The sequence below is a fragment of the Chinchilla lanigera genome, unplaced genomic scaffold, assembly GCF_000276665.1.
Source record: "Chinchilla lanigera isolate Chin_1 unplaced genomic scaffold, ChiLan1.0 scaffold00063, whole genome shotgun sequence".
NCBI lineage: Eukaryota > Metazoa > Chordata > Mammalia > Rodentia > Chinchillidae > Chinchilla > Chinchilla lanigera.
Window position 1 is genome coordinate 11119987 of NW_004955464.1, and position 16015 is coordinate 11136001.

At 51.3% G+C, this 16015-nt stretch overlaps 2 protein-coding genes across 2 annotated transcripts in view; one reads left to right on the top strand and one right to left on the bottom strand.

The window, feature by feature from the left end:
* Foxd2 (forkhead box D2) overlaps positions 1-677 on the bottom strand; it is a 2987-nt gene extending 2310 nt beyond the window's left edge. Inside the window, exon 1 of the mRNA XM_005398780.2 lies at positions 11-677. Coding sequence (XP_005398837.1) covers positions 11-265 — 255 coding nt within the window. The 5' untranslated portion in view covers positions 266-677. The remainder of the gene's footprint in view (positions 1-10) is intronic.
* LOC106150078 (translation initiation factor IF-2-like) lies at positions 264-15181 on the top strand (the record flags this gene model as incomplete). The annotated part of the gene is given in 4 exon segments (XM_013521578.1): positions 264-555; positions 629-1064; positions 14519-14603; positions 15119-15181. Coding segments are annotated over 4 exon segments (876 nt in total), but the record flags the coding sequence as incomplete, so codon positions are not given.
* Between the last annotated feature and the right edge of the window lie 834 nt (positions 15182-16015).

The window sequence follows — 16015 nt, forward strand, 5'->3', positions numbered from 1 at the left end:
CCCGGGGCGCTAGAGCGCGGGGCTCGCCGTCCAAGCAGCCGCCCGACTCCTCCTCGTCCTCCGCTACGTCCGCCTCGACTTCCTCCGGGGTAGGCTCGTGGCCTTGGGGGAGCGCGTCCCGGGGGGCGCGGGGCCCGGAGCGGGCTGGGAGCTCCCCCCCACCGCTGCCGCCGCCCACCACGTCTATGTCCGCGTCCGCCTCGGACAGCGCGGCCGGGGAGCTCTCGGAGGACATGATCTCGCAGCAGCAGCTGCCCAGGGTCATGGTGCCGCCGCCACCGCTCTCCGGCTCCGCTCGGGCCGCGGCTCCCGCTCGGCCGCGCTGCCTCTGGGGCGAGTGTGTTTTGCGCGCGGACGGGGAGGGGGCGGGGGACGGAGGCGGACAGGGAGGGGTGTCCCCCAGCTCCGCAGCGCCCCCTGGTGGCTCCGCTCCGCCACTCTGGCCCTGCAGTGCGCACTCGGCCGGCCTCTCCCTCCGCTGTCCCGGAAGCCCGAGCTGGGACCTGCGCTCAGCTCGCAGGCAGAAGGGACTCAGATCACCCCTTACCCTGGCAGGTCTCGGCCCTAGTCCCCCAGGGGTGAGCGGGGGTGCGAGGGATTAGTTCCTCCCGCCTAGCGGCTGCCTAAGGCGGAAGAGCCGTGGGCCGGGGCGGAGCTCCCTGGGAGGGGTGGGGCGGGGCGGGGCGGGAGGGACGCGCGCTGAACCTCAGCTCCGGCCCGGCGGGAACAAACCGCCGACGTGCCGGGAGCTCCGCTCGGGTGGCTGGAGGAGGGTCCTCTTCCTCCCCCGCTCCCTCAAACCCTCGGCACCCTGGAGCCGCCGCCTTCAGTGCGCCCAGCCTCTGGAAGCTAAGGCTGGCGCGGGCGTCCGCCGGAGCCGGTAGAAGGGCGACAGCCCCCACCCAACATCGCCAGGGCCGCCAGAGCCGAGGCGTCGCCGGACGCGAGCGGGGCCCGGAGACGCCCGGACCAGCACCGCCCGAGCGGCCCGCCGGGGCCCGGCGACTTCCGGCTCACGCGGGAAAGAAGCAGAGTGGGCGCTCGCAGCCTCCGGCCTCGCAGAGGTGAGAGATTCGAGTGGCGCCCGCTCCTGCGCTGCAAAGCCCGGCCCTGCCCTTGCGGAGACCCGGGAGTGCGCCGCGGCTCGCGCTGCCGCCTCTGCGGCCGGGTTCCCGGGCGCGCACCGGCCCGTCGCCCCGAGTCCGCTTCGGCATCCGTTTGTCTCGGTCTCTGTGGCTGTCTCGCTCTCCGTGGATCCCTGTCTCTGTTTCCTGTGGAAACTGTGTTTATCTGGGTGTCTGTTCGTGGATCTGGGAATCCCTCGCTCCGCTCCCCCTCTCGCCGACCCGCGGTCACGAGAGACGCCTCCCCTCCACCCTCTGGCCGCGGGACTCGAAGGCCTAACAGACCGCAGGCTCCCAGGGAGCCCTGGCTTGATGAACCCTGACCTGGACCCCGTGCAGTGTATCTCTCGGGATCTGGGCCACATGAGTGGTATAATGTGCTCCTTAAGCCAGCCGAGGTCCTGCCTGTCCTATTTGGTCTCACTTCTTAGGCTGCCTCCACGACGCCGAAGCAAATGGCCCCAGCTCAGGCGGCCCGTTGCGCCTCCTCGGGTGTGCAAGGGGCGCGGGTGCCGAGTACGAGGCAGAACTGTGCGGAGTGCCGGCCGCTGCCCCCACAGCGCCGCGCAGTGGCCAGAATTCGGGCCCTGTATGCCCAAGCCTCGGCGGCAGGCTGCTGTCAAAGGCTTTGTGACCCCCATTAGGTGACTGCCCCTTGGGGGCCGTTTCTGGTCCCGATAGCGGTTCAGAACAGAGACCCTAGAGTCAAGGCTGTGGGGGTTCCAATCCTGGCTTCACTGCTTAGCAGTTGTCGCTTGAGTAAGTTTCTTGAACACTTTCACCCCGTCTCCTCCTCTGTAAAAATGAAATTAGAAATGCCTACTCGTGACTAATAAGTAAAAGTAATCCTATTTTAGGCTGTTTATGGAGAGAGTTTTGAGAGTGCTTTGCAGATTTTGGAGGCCTTGTTCTCCGGGAGAGAACGAAGCCGGGGCAGTGTAGTTTCCCTCCCGAATCTCAAGCCGTGGTCCGGGCCAGGACTTCTCGCTGGTACCGTCTCCAGTCATTGGCAGGGAATTCGCAGCCCCAGTGAGCTGAATCTGCAGGGTGAATGGATTCGCTTCTGTCTAACAGCAGCCCCGTCAGGGTAGAGGCTATGTCACGCCAGCTCTCCGGTTCTGCAGATGGGGCTGCAGAGGCACAGGAAAGGGGAGAAGGACCCATGGGATCCACTGGGTGTGCCGGGTCTACACAGGCTATTCCTGGGAATAGAGAAGAAGCCAAGCCCTCAAACCAGGAACAAGAACTTGGAGAGGGACAGTATCCCTCCAATTAGAATTTTCTTGCGGCAAGACTCTCCAAGGGAAAAACAAGTCCTAGGGAGAAGTTTCTTACAGGAGTCCAGATAAACTCAGGCACAGAGGCCTGCTGATTTACTTTATTGCTGATTTACTTTATCTGACAAGTCGACACTACCTCAGACCTGGTCCTTACTACATGGAGATCTCTCTCACGCTCTCAGGACCCTCTGCGCTGACACCGGACACTATTAACCACATACAACTGCAATCCAGCTTCCATCTGCTAGTGTCTAAATACACGGAGAGAAAAACACCATTGGCACATCCTATCCCATTTCACCTTCCGGATGTCTTCATTTCAAAAACAGCAGATGAGAATGAGTAGTTTCCCACCTTGCCAGTGTTCTGGTTCCACAGCCTTCAGCCTCCTGCCCAGCTTCAGGGCAAGGCTGGCTGAGGTATTTGCTGCCCAAATCCCCCGCTTCCAATGCTCCAGCCAAGATGCTTTACCAAGGGAAGCAGTGGTAGCCTCTTCTCCCACCTCTGCCTGGCCCCGAGGCAATTCAGTGCTGCCAAGACCATCTTGGGAAAGGGGTGTAGAACCTCCCAGCCTGTGTTCTGCAAGGTGGAGGTAGGCTGAGACCTTTAAGGACCCTTCCACACTCTCCACCCGTATCTCTACAGGAGTAGGAACGGAAGCCCAGGAAAGCATGTTACTTGCCAGGCTTCAACAGTGTCTTAAGTCAGGGTGGGCCCAGGTGTCCGGGCTCCCAGCCCAGAACTTGTCTGTCTAAATATTCCCCCTCCCTGGCGGAGTTCCCCTCTTGCCTGGGGAGGAGATTTCTGGTAGTCTCGAATCCCTTCCAAGACTGTAGCCAGTTTGTTTTTAACAGTTCCAAGAGTAGGTGAACTGAGGGCTGGGAAAGGGGCGACCTCAGCTTTTCTTCTTTTTCTTTTCCTTCGAGTCTCTGGTGGCCCTGCCCTTCCTGCCTATGGACTCAGCCCCTTCTCGATCATCTCTCCAGGACTACGGCCCTGAGTGGAGGTCTGACTCCCTCGGAAAAATCCTAGACATACTCTTTGCCTACTGCAGCCTCCAAGAAATGGGGGGGGGGGTCTTGCCTACAAAGTTTCCGGTCAGGCCCAGCCCCCTCACTGCCTGGCCACCTCCCCCTAGCATGGAGAAAGCATACCAAGGGTGGGGGTAGGAGAGGGTGTGCCTGTCACTTTCCATCCCGAAATGTTCATGTTGCTGGGGAGAAGGTGTTGCGTGTTTATTGCAAAGTACGTATGTGTTGCTCTCAGTGGCGTCCAGGCCCTGCAGACCAGCCGTCCTCAGCCTGGGGGAAAAAGAGCTCTCAGGCAGTTACAAGGATATAAGTAAGTCAATCGTGAAACGGAAAAAAAAAAATCGTGAAATGGAGAGCTGCACTCCCTACCCTACTCTGTACCCTTGGGAAAAACAACGATCGCCCTTGAGTGGCCTTTGGATTTCGGGCTGGCAGAATGCAAGCTGGGAGAGGGCTGCTCCTCCATGCAGCAGGGCTGCAGAAACCCCACACTATTCTGAATTTATACCTCAAACTGGCCTGCTGCTGGGAAGCAGTGAGGCTGGCATTACGCACTCTGTAGAGGGCCGATCCTCTGAAACCTCTCTGGACCTCTCTCACCACCTGGATCTAAACCTGCTCTGGAGATGTCCACACACTTGGCCAGTGTTGAGGGCAGGAGACACCAGATTGTGCGATCCATCCCCAGGCACCTCTGCTGTAGCCTCACAACACAGCATGACAAAGCTTGAGAGGAGGAATTTCCGTCTTCCTCCTTCCGTTATGCCTGGCTGGTCCCTCTTAGCCGCGTGCACCCCTGGTCCGGGAGATGGGCTTGGTTCAGCTCGAGACCGTGCTGGTGGCGCACCGTGTGGAGGCTGGGAACGGGCTGATCAGTGAGGACTGTGGCTCTTGTTCTTGGGAAGAGGGTTCCTGCCTCAGGCGGGGACAAAAACAGCATTGTCACACATTTTCTGGTGGTTACCAACCTTGTGGTAGCACAGGCTCCGCTCTCTGGAAAGCAGAGAGCAGCAGGGCAAGGGAGCGCGGGCACTTCCCGGCGTGCTGCTGTGGAGCCCCAGCTCTCTTGGACTCTTCCATCCCGAGGTCTGAAGGTCTGTTCGTCTGCATGCAAATGTGTGTCTCTTCTCCAGATGACCAGGGCTCTGTGTGACCACGCACAACCCTCACCGACACGCACCTGTCCCAGGTGGGCCTCTACAGATCTGTCACTCTGGCTCTGCGGACTTCCCTGGAAGGCTGGCCATGGGCCTACATCTTTCCTCCAAAAACCTGCGGTGGCAAGGCTTAGACCATCAGCAGGCAAGGAGGACAGGCGAGGCTGCCTTCTGGGTAGGGGTCAGTGACTAGGGCGGTGGGGAGGGAGAAGTGAGGAAAGCACAGCCAGTGGCAGAGGCAAGGAGGCTGGAGCCACCGCCTTCTTCCTACCAATTAAGGGCAGGCTGCTTTCTCAGGGTCCTGAATTGGAGCAAGGCAGAGGGAAGGGCGGCTAGCCCTAGCGACCTAGTTCCCCTAGGCACCGCGCACGTGCTGCGGGATGAATGCGATGCCACAATAAGCCTCTTAGAAGCAAAAGCCAGCTGGTAGGAGGCTAGCCCTAGTGGCTTGGGTGCTAGGGACGGATTCCTGGAGAACAGCGCCCTCTGGAGGAACCTTGCCTTCATTCAAAGTCAAGAACAGCACACCTTGCTCTCCAGCCCACCCCTCGCGGCCACATCCCTTTGGCAAAGTCATCCAGAGACTCAGCCTATGGCTCCGTTCTTTGTTCTCATTTCCCTCTTCTCCTGATCTGTGCCCACACTTCAAATCCCTGCTCAGATACCACTCCCAAAAGAAGCATTCCTTCTCCAGGGAGGGCCAGCCCTTCCTCTTCCTGTCTGAGCGTCTCAGAACCTAAGGTGTTGGACCCTTGACTCCAGGGCTTGCTGGCCACTGTGCACCCCACCTCCTTCTTGCCTCGCTCACCCTTCTCTAAAAAGATCCTAATCCACTCCACCCGCCCCTTGGTGGCAAGCTGAGTATGCTATTTTACTCTCCCAGCCCCACCAGAAGGTGAAGACTGAAGTTATTTATGCCAAAATTGGACTGCAGAGTGTTCAAAGCTCCTTTCTCACATGGAGAAATTGAGACCCAGAGAGAGGTCTTGTCTGTGGTCACACAGCGACTTGGTAGGAGAGGGGGAACCGGAACCCCAGTGTCTCATTTCCCAGCCAGGACCCTCTCTGTCTCACCCAGATGGGGAGCAATAATGTGAGGAGGGCTCATTTTGAAGAGGGGGGTATATGTGGGGCATCATGGGCATCAGAGGGGAAACACAGAGGTGTCAGGGAAGTCACTGACCAGGGGGTCACTGCTCCAGAACGGGGCAGTTTGGAAGGCAGGGAGGGCTCTCTTGTGCTGGGTGCTCAGATCTTTCCCTCCACCCTAGGCACTGGGGCTGCCGGGAACTAAGCTGCTGAGGAGTTCCGAGCTGCTCTGAGTGGCTCCAAGCTTCAGGGCTTGACTGAAAGTCTTGTGCAAGCAGGTGAGTAGGGCTGGAGGCTGGGAACAGCCTCAACTCAGGCAAATACCATCTTCCCCCATCAACCATCGCCCCCACCGCCACGGCCCAAAGGCGGGAGGGGCTGAGATCTCTTCTGCTAATACACACCTGGGAGGCACTGTTGAGACCCGAGATCAACAGGAAAGGGTGATTTGCCAGGCGTTCGCCTGAGGCCCTAGACATCCCTGCCCAGCAGCCTAAAACTTACAGGATGGCTTCACTTTGGGGGTATCGTGTGCTTGTTGGCACAGGATGCCTGGCAGCAGTGTTGCCTACTTGTCCAGTTCGTCTCCAGTCTCTGCTCTCCACTCCTGATTTGTTCTTGCTTGTTCCCCATCTGCCTGACTCATATCTTCCAATCCTCCTGGGTCTATATCAAACGTCAAGTTTTATGAGCCTCTTTCAGAATATATCTTCCAGTTCCTCACCCACTGTGGACTGTAAGCTCCATGAAAACAAGGATTATATTGCATTCACCCTCATTTTCCTCCCTCTACAAAATGGGCCTCATAATTGTACCTGCTTTTTTGGTGAGGATTCCATAAAGCATACAAAACACCAAAACTTTGGAAGAGCTCAATGTGTATTTTGCATCATCTTTATTAATCAGTCTTCCTCCAGCCTGACACAAAGTGGCGAATTGTTGTTGGGTATGTGGGCGCGTGAATGGTGTGCCCTACCTCGCCCTCTGCCTGGGACTCCTGCAGTAGAAGTATGTGTGGGGGAGGACAGAGGTGGTTTCTCCCCCACAGCTCCCCAGTCCTGACCAGAAAGACCGCATCTTTACTTTCAGGACTAGAACTCCCTCAACCCATATTAGTGGCTAAAACAGGATTGACTTTTGTGTCCTTTTCACATAAAATCTGTGTAAGTGCTTCAGGCTGGTGTGGCGGTTCAGTGGTCTCAGACTTAGGGCCCTTCTCTCCTATAGCTCCGCTTTTTATGAAATTCAACTCAACTAGCAGAAATTCAACAGGAAAGTAGCATAGAGAGACAGAGAGCCTTAATGACAGTGTTTGAGACCCTGGACCCCGCGCTTGCTGATCCCTGGGTGCAACAGTCATTGGATTTCTCCCTTGTGCTCTCTGCCCCAGTTTACTCCTTTTAAAATGGTTGTAATAAATCCATTCCCCTTAGCATAGGACAGAGTCACTCTCCTTGGTCTGAAGAGCTGAACATGCTTGCATTTTGGGGTGTCCCAGCACTCTTTAAGAAAAAAACTTTCCTGTGCTCTGTGTGGTCCAATAGTGCTGTCCAGTTTCTGTCTCCTTCCCACTTACAGCTAGGAGCAGATAGGCAACCCAGCCGGATTAAACAGCATCGCCAGTCTGGGGCCCAGTGAGTGGTCCAGGAGTAGTAACTGGCCTAAGCAAAGTCAGTCACTCCCTCCCCATGATTTGACACACGGATGCTGGGACTTGGGGATGCCTAGACTGTGGAACTCTGGGATAGGTGTAATCTAGGACTCTGGGGAGTGTTTCTCTTTTTGGATTGGAAGAGGAACATGCAGGCTTAGCTGCCAGAAGCTGTGTTTCTTGCCCTGTGGAGAATGCTGTTTGACAGTGAGGACCACACACCGAGGGAAGCAGCCTCCAAGAGAGATGGAGCCTTAGTAATGGTGGGCGGTTTTGTTTGTTTGATTGATTGATTGATTGCTTTGTTTTGAGTCCCTGGACCCAGCTCTGCCCAAAACTACAACAGCTGGACTTTTCAGAGACATGAAAGAAATACCGTCTTTGGCGATGGTAGGTTGAGGTGGATTTCTGCTAGGTGAGTTGAATTTCACAAAAAGCAAAGCCACAAAAGAGAAAGAGTAGAGTTCTAGAACTGCTGAACTGCTCACCACCCGAAATGTCTGCACCAACTTTATGTGAAAAGGACATAAATGTCAACGTGTGTAAGCCACTGATGTAGGCTAGCAGGGGTAGTCTGTCACAGGAAAGGATGGCAAAATGTACTACCATAGACACGAAGAAAAGACCTGAGGTTGTTTGCCTGAAGGAAAAAGCGTGAGCAGCCAGGCATGTGGTGCACATCTGTAATCCCAGCACTCAGGAGGCAGAAGCAGGAGGGTTATCAAGAGTTCGAGGCCAGCCTGGGCTGCATAACTATATAATGCATTCAAGGCCAGCCTAGAATATACAGTGAGACCCTGTCTCAAAAAAAAAATAAATAAAAACAAAAAGACGGGCATGGGCACAGCCTCCATCTCCTGATCCCTAAAGGCTGAGATTGGGCAGAGAGACTAAGGCAAAGGGAGCCAGAAAACTGTGCTGAGACTTACTTTCTGTGACTCCGTGCACGGGAAATGTTCCAACAGGGATGTGACTCAGAGATGCGTTAAGTTACCTTAAACCACTTGATGGTAGTGAGCTCCCTGTCACCAGGAGTGCTTGAATACGGGCTAGGTAATCACTGAGTATGAATCTTGGGCTTCTAGGTGCTGCAGAAAGTGCAGGTCTTAGAACTGGGTTCAGATTATGCTCCTAACGCTTTCTGTCTCGGACAATAAACTCTCTAAGCTTCAAGTTCCTCATTTGTAAAGTATCCAGCTGGCTGGGCTGGAGACCTGCACCAAGAACATTCTCAGCCTACTCCTCGCGGACTTCTGAGCACCAGTGCCCTAGTAGAGCCAACGTGAGTCAGAAATGCCTCCGCCAGGCTCCTCAGCCTCCTGTCCAGCTTCTGCATGTTGCAGGATGCCTGCTCCATCCTGCGGAAGAATCCACCTCCCACTAGTTTGTTCTCCAGCTGCAGGGGAGACGGCTCTACTCCCAGCCCTGCTTCTCCACTGCCTAATCTGACAAATGAGAACAGTCCAGCTGTAGAATCAGAACTCTTAACGGTGCTCTAACTATAATCCCGAATGTGAGCACTTCCCATTCTCAGCAATGGCAGTCACGTGACAGCTAGTCCCCGCCTTGCCCACTCAGCAGGCTGACCGGGCTCCTCCTCGGGGCCCCACCTAGGTCAGCCTGGTGGCCCCTGATGCTACCCACTCTGACATCACAGGTCTGGGCCAAAGCAGAGGTGCTCCAGTTGCCAAGGACTTCATTTCCCGCCATGGAGTTAGGCATCTTGTTCATCACATGCAACCGTTCACAGGCATTTCTGCTTCTTCCCGCAAAGCTGGGACCACTCATTTGGGGGATTAAAGGCAAGGAAATGGAAATCAGAGGCAGATCTTAGAATGTGGAGAAAGGACGCGCGGAGGGGAGGCCAGATGCAGAAGCATGGGGAAGCCTGCAGGGCTGAAATCCAGCAGTCAAAAAGCAGCTTCCCCATGCCTGCCACTGATGCACAGGGCCTGGGGCGAGGAGGAAGGAGCCTGGACCCTGGACATCCAGGACTCGGGCCTCACCCAGGGTAGGGGAGGCAAGGGCCAGGCTGCCAGATCCAGAGTCCACAGTACCCAATGCGGGGCCCCTGGGACAGATTCTGATGAGAAGCCCCAGGCAGGAGGGCAGTGAGTTTGAGAAAATGCGATTCTCACTGTGGTCACCAAGGGTCCCTTTGAGAAAAGGAGACCGCCATGGAAAGAGCCAGCACACCGGGAGCTCGGTGTCCTGACAAGCGCTGCATGGAAATCCACGTCTAGGGATTTCTCCTCCAGATACAATAGAGACATGATATGAAGCACACACAAGGTCACCTTGTAGTACTGTGTGGTTTGTTAAAAGGCTGGAGACAGTGCAAATCCCCATCAGAGGGGGCAGTTAAATAATGGCACACCCGTAGAATGGAGTAGTGTGTTGTATAAAAGAGAATAAATCCTATTACAGGGAACTGTGCCTACCCATGTTTACAGAAATACAGTTTGTAATGGTTAGATCTTGGAAACATACGTATATGTCCATCAACAGATGACTGGATGAGGGAAGTGGGATATCTGTATACAATGGAGTACTACACTGCCATAAAGAAGGGCAAATTTGAGAAGTTACAGGTAAAAGGATGCAACTTGAGAACAATGATAAGTGAAATAAGTAAGACACACAAGCTCAAATATTGTACTGTTTCTCTTAGATGAGAACAAAATAGGGGCTGGGGATTTAGCTCAGCGGCAAATCACACATTTCAGGGTTTCAAAAACATTGTAATATTTGATCATTTGTTTCATTTATGCTCTGGTTTATCTTAGATTGTTGAAAGGAAACTTTTGTGTTATCTTTTTTTGTAAGAATCTTTATTTTTATATCTTGTACTCTGGGTAACTACTTTGAAGATAACAATATGCAGTATATTTAGCTGTTGTTGTTTGCTTCTTTGTTGTGCATTTTTTATAAATAAAATTTTATAAGAGAATAAAGTTTTTTTAAGTACTGATCTGGACAGAGTTCTGTACGGTTGAGTAAAAACAAGTCAAGGCGTGGAACGGTGCAAGCATTATGCTTCCAGCTGTGTCTTTTTTTAGGAGAAAATAATGTACATTATATTGGTTTATCTGTGCAACAAAAATATACAGAAGGATTAATAAAAAACTAATAACTGATCATCTGCTAAGAAAAGTGGAGAACAAGAATAGAGGGAAGACCCTTCATGGGATACTTTTTTATATTTTTAAAGCCAAGTGCATGCATTCTGTATGCAACAATAAAATAAATACCTTCCAAGGAACAAGTGAACCAGTAAATAAGACTCAGTATCCAAGAACATAAGACTAATAAAAATCTGTGCTGGGGCTGGGGATTTAGCTCAGCGGCACAGCGCCTGCGTGGCAAGCACAAGGTTGTCAGTTCAATTCCCAGTACCGGAAAAAAACCAAAAAAAAAAAAAAAAAAAAAAAGAAAGAAAACAAGCTGGGTAATAATAGCTAACATTGGCAAGCACAAGGTTGTCAGTTCAATTCCCAGTACCGGAAAAAAACCAAAAAAATAAAAATAAAAATAAAAACCTGTGCTGCGTGCTGAGCACTTCCTAGGGGCTCCAGCCTGAAGACAGGAATTGGTGCCTGCGATACACAGTGCACGGTTATGGAAGCCAGACCTAGCGGGGCCTGTGTCTCGGCAGCCCATTGGGCAGGGAGTTAGGCAGATCCACCAGCCAGGACTGCACCTTCCGATTCCATTCCTGTCCTTCTGTCTTTGGCACCCTCGCTCCCTTGGACCCACCAAACCTGCGTTGAAAGCAGTCATTCTTGTCAGTCACCTCGGCTGGACAGGGTCAGCACGGACAGGAAGGGAGTTTCTTAGCAGCAGGTCCTCCCTTCCTTTCCTTTAAACCCCAACCCAGAGCCGGCTCCTCCAGGAAGCTGCTTTGGTGAGCACACAAAGCCCAGCCTCTCCCAACCTGGGGAGAAGACTGACAGGGGTGCTGTGTCTCCTCCCAGCAGGGTTCAGGCCTTTTACCTCTCACTGTTCTCAACCCCCTAACCCCCACATCCAGCCTCCAGAGAAAGGGCAGTTCTGGCCACACCGCCCAGGGAGCAAGACAGCAGAGAGAGGACACACAGCCTCTATCTGGGAAGGCCCCAGTCGGGCAGGGTAGGAAATCTTCATTGCCAGTTGCTTTCCCACCCAGGCAGAGAGAATGGGGCATATTCTCTGTTTCTCAAGGAGGTAGGCTGAGGTGAGGACAGAGGCGCCAACTGGCTAGTGACCAGGTAACCTAGCAGCTCCCTCCTCTTGTAACGCGCTCTGCACACTACATTGCCATCTGCCAATATTTGACTTTTCTGAACTGGCTCAGTGTCTGATTCATCTCTGAGTCCCTAGCCAGGGAGGAGAATAGGGCTTGGCAAAGCCAAGGAGCCTAGAGTTAGGAATTACCATGAAGGGCAGAGAAAGAAAAGGACGTGCCTGAAAAGTGGCCTAGTTCTAGACCTCAGGGTTCCTGTCTTCAGCCTAGCACCCTTTCCTCAATTTCCCTCTTGCAAAGTAGACCACCCATTCCAAACCTGTGTGCAGTGGGGCAGCTACCAAGAAGCGGGAGGAAGATGGAAGATCTAGGAGCTGGGAACTACACTCAGTTTTCCTGTTCTGCACAAGTTTGCTTCCCGTTGGAGCAAGTGCCTCGCAGGCGCCAGAATCTGCCTCTCCACCAGCCCCAAATAGCTTCCAGACAATCCTGGCTTCATTCCAATCATTGCCTTTTCAAATCAGGTACTTAAAAGGTGGCCAATAGGTGGCGCTTTTATCACCAGAAAAATGGAAGTAAAGTAGGAGGATGGAGTATAGGGAAAGAGGAGGCAGTGTAAGGAGGAAGTCGAAAAGGGAACCTTAAAGGTGAGGAAGCAAAAAGCCTGCCACTTAGCTTGGGAAGATACCTTTCCAGAACAGAACTGTGGGGGTGGAAATATTGGGGTGAACTGAGGAAGGTTATTGATGCCTGGTTTTTTACATACAAGTTTCTACCTCCACTCACTTCTTCCTTACAAGAAGAATGACTTTGGAGTCAAGTCCCAAATCAGTCACTTGGCAGTGTGTCCTTGCTAAGTCGCTTGACTCATGAGCACCAGTTTTATCATCTGTAAAGGCAATGATCTGCACCTCCTATAAAGGAGAGCTAATAATTCTAATAATGCCACTTGTGCATCTCAGAAGTAAACTGCACTTGGTGTCTTTTTGTTGTTCTGTTTTGTTTTTGTGGTTTGAGACAGGGTCTCCTTGAATTCATGGCAATCCTCCTGCCTCAGCCTCCCGAATGCTGGGATTACAGGTGCGCACCACCACGCCCAGCTAGTGTATTTCTGTATTGCACACATGGATTCAACTTGCTGGCACTGTGTTTTGCTGGAGAACTTGCATCTGCTTTCATATGTGAAATTAGATTGTATTCTGTGGGCTCACCTCTTCATCAGGTTTTGATAGCAAGTAAACTTGGCTGACTTTCGTTTCTTCTGTGTTCTGGAATGACTCATATAACTAGAAAACTAGGTTCCTTGGTGGCTCCCTGGAGTTGACAGGTGAACAGGCTGGCAGAAGTGCCCTCTGGCTGGAGCAAGGGGTGATTTCTCCTGACAGTGTTTCTTCTGTGTTCCTGGATTTAGTGAGATCCCTTTCTCCTAAAGTCAGTCAAGCCAGACCAGGACTCTCTGCCAGACAAATGACCACCCTAAGCTTTTGAGATCAGCATGAGGCTATTATTAATGAGAAAGTGTGCAGCCTCAGTGAATTCAGAGGATTTTAGCCAGTGACTGATTCTGTGGTTTTGTTATGTCTAATTTTCTCCACCTCTACCAAACTACCATCCTTCTCTACCTGAATACTACAGTACCTGAATAGTACAGTAGTCCTTTAACTGGTCTCCTTAATACCATCTCCATGGTGTACCTAAGGCTATGAAATTTCCTCTGAATACAAGTTTGGCTATATCTGTCTATCTGTCTGTCTATCTATCTATCTACGTACTGTTGAGAATCAAACCCAGGAAGGCAAAAGTTCCACTATGGCTGGCCTTGGTGGGGTACACCTGTAATCCCAGCTTTTGGGAGGCTGATGTAGGAAGATCACCATGAGTTCAAAGCTAGCCTGGACTACATAGTGAGTTCAAGGCCAACCTGAACTACGGAGTAAGACCCTATCTCAAAAAACAAACATGGGGGCTGGGGATATAGCTCAGTGGCATAAGCACCTGCCTGGCAAGTGCAAGGTCGTGAGTTCGATCCCTGGTACCGCAAAAAAAAAAAAAAAAAAAGTTCTACTATGAACTATATCCTCACCCTTCTCCTGCAGATTTTGTGCTGTTCTCATTGTATTAGTTTATAAATAATCCATAGTTATAACTCTTCTAAGCAAAGAATCATTTATTTAGATAAGCATTTTTACCTTTTTAGCTCCTTCATTTGATGTGTGATCCAAGAATATAGTCTTACAAATGTAAGAATTTATGAAAAACTTTAAATGCTGTTTTCACTGCAGTAAGAGTCCAGCAAAATAGTAAAAACAAAAAAATTTAAACTGGGCGGGGGATATAGCTCAGCGGCACAAGCGCCTGCCTAGCAAGTGCAAGGTCCTGAGTTTGATTCCCAGTACCCCCATATGTAAACCATATTTGAGGATCATCTAAATGACTTCTTTATAACAGAAATCTGGTGAAGTATTCATTTGCACTTATTGTCAAGCAGTGCCACTTTAATCTTGAGATGAGGCAAAAAATAAAGTAAATTTTATAAGTAACGGGCCAGTCTGTGGGTGGCCCACTACATGAAGAAATGTTTCCAGTTTGTTCAAAAGAGAAGGGGAGGTTTTGTCATCGCATAGCTCAAGACAGGCCAAACCCCAAAGAGCTACTGTGGAGAACTGAGTGCCGGGCTTATGTGGCAAGTAGCTTAGTTTTAGCAAAACAGTATCTTCCTTTACATATGAGTCATGCTACGAACTCAAACTTGGGTTTTATTCCTGCTTGAGTTTCATTTATAAAAGATTTCAGCAGTTACATACGAAAGAGAAGCCTGAAGAATTTGTAACAGCACATACCGAGTAACATCATTTAACAATTTAAACTCAACACTGAAGGTCCACAGAATTTTTTTCCTTTAAAAGTAGACAGTAGTAACCTCTTGTATCTTGCAAAATCCTGCCCCTGCCGCTCTACTTCCAGGTTCTCTCAGAGAAGCACGTGGACAGAAAGCAACCCTGCCTCTAGGTGGAAGAGTTTCTGTACTGCTCGTTTTTTTCTTCCCCAGGTAACTACCTGCCTTCCTAGGTCCTACCCCGAGCTCTGAAAGTTCCCTGAAGGAGCTTCTGTGTTGTCAGTGTCCATGCCAGGGGGGTCCTTTTTGTATGTACCCAGTGTGTGCTCCATGTGCTGGGTTTCTGTTGACTCCTTTCTAGTTGGATCCAGGAGCCCCTTGTATCATCCTGGACCCTAAAAAGCCACTCTTCCCATGTTCCAAGCCCTCCTAAGTCTGGATGCAGCCCCCGTCCAGGGACCCTCCTGCCGGCCTTCCTCTTATGAGGCATTCTCAGCAGTCTCCCTGCCCTCATCCTGGTACCCAGACGCACCCTGGCACTGAGCCATCTTCCTAGCTTCCCTGCAGGTAACACACACTGAACTGAGAAAATACCTCCCATTCCCAACACCCTCCCTGCCCACACCCCCATGAAGTCTACAGAAACACAGCTTCAACTCAGATATTTCATTGTCAAAGTGTATGCTTAATTTCTCATGCTAAAACAATCACCTTTGTTTAAAATGTAGTTTCCAGGACAATTTGCCTCTACTGGAACAGGGGAAGACACCAACAAAAAAAAAAAAAAAAAAAAAAAAAAAAAAAAAAAAAGAAAACTAGGACATCCAGGAAGCAAAAGATTCAACACAGGATAGAGATGGAGGGAATTCCCACGATAACCATGAAGGGAAATTCCAGGCCCACATCTTTAGGGCAGACAAGAAAAGGCATCAGTCCAAGTTGGAGCTCGAGGATGGAGTAATCTGGGAAAGATGCGCCCAGGAAGGCAAACCACAACCACCAAAAGCAATGATGGATTTCTTGGTAAGTTTGACTTCACAAAAAGTTTACCATGGTGCCACTGGAAGGTATGGGAAGATTTAGCGGTGCGTACAAAGGAAGCTGAGCAAAAGGGGGAAAGAGAGTATTAACTGAAGGAAAAGTCATAAGCTGCATACGAGAAGTTGTAACCACAGTACACTAGTAAACTTACCAGAGAACAGTGTTCTACAGTAATAATAGTGTAAATGCTAAAAACTGATTTAGCGAAAGATTAGTGACTTGGGTGGGAATGGAAAGTAATGGAGATTTTAGAGATAACTGATTATCCTAATAGAAACTTAATCATTAGGGCTGGGGGTGTAGCTCAGAGATAAAGGGCATGTCTAGCAAACTTGAGACCCTGGCTTCAATCCCCAGCATCATAGAAAAGGAAAAAAAAAAAGTCCTAGGGAGAAGTTTCTTACAGGAGTCCAGATAAACTCAGGCACAGAGGCCTGCTGATTTACTTTATTGCTGATTTACTTTATCTGACAAGTCGACACTACCTCAGACCTGGTCCTTACTACATGGAGCTCTCTCTCACGCTCTCAGGACCCTCCGCGCTGACACCGGACACTATTAACCACATACAACTGCAATCCAGT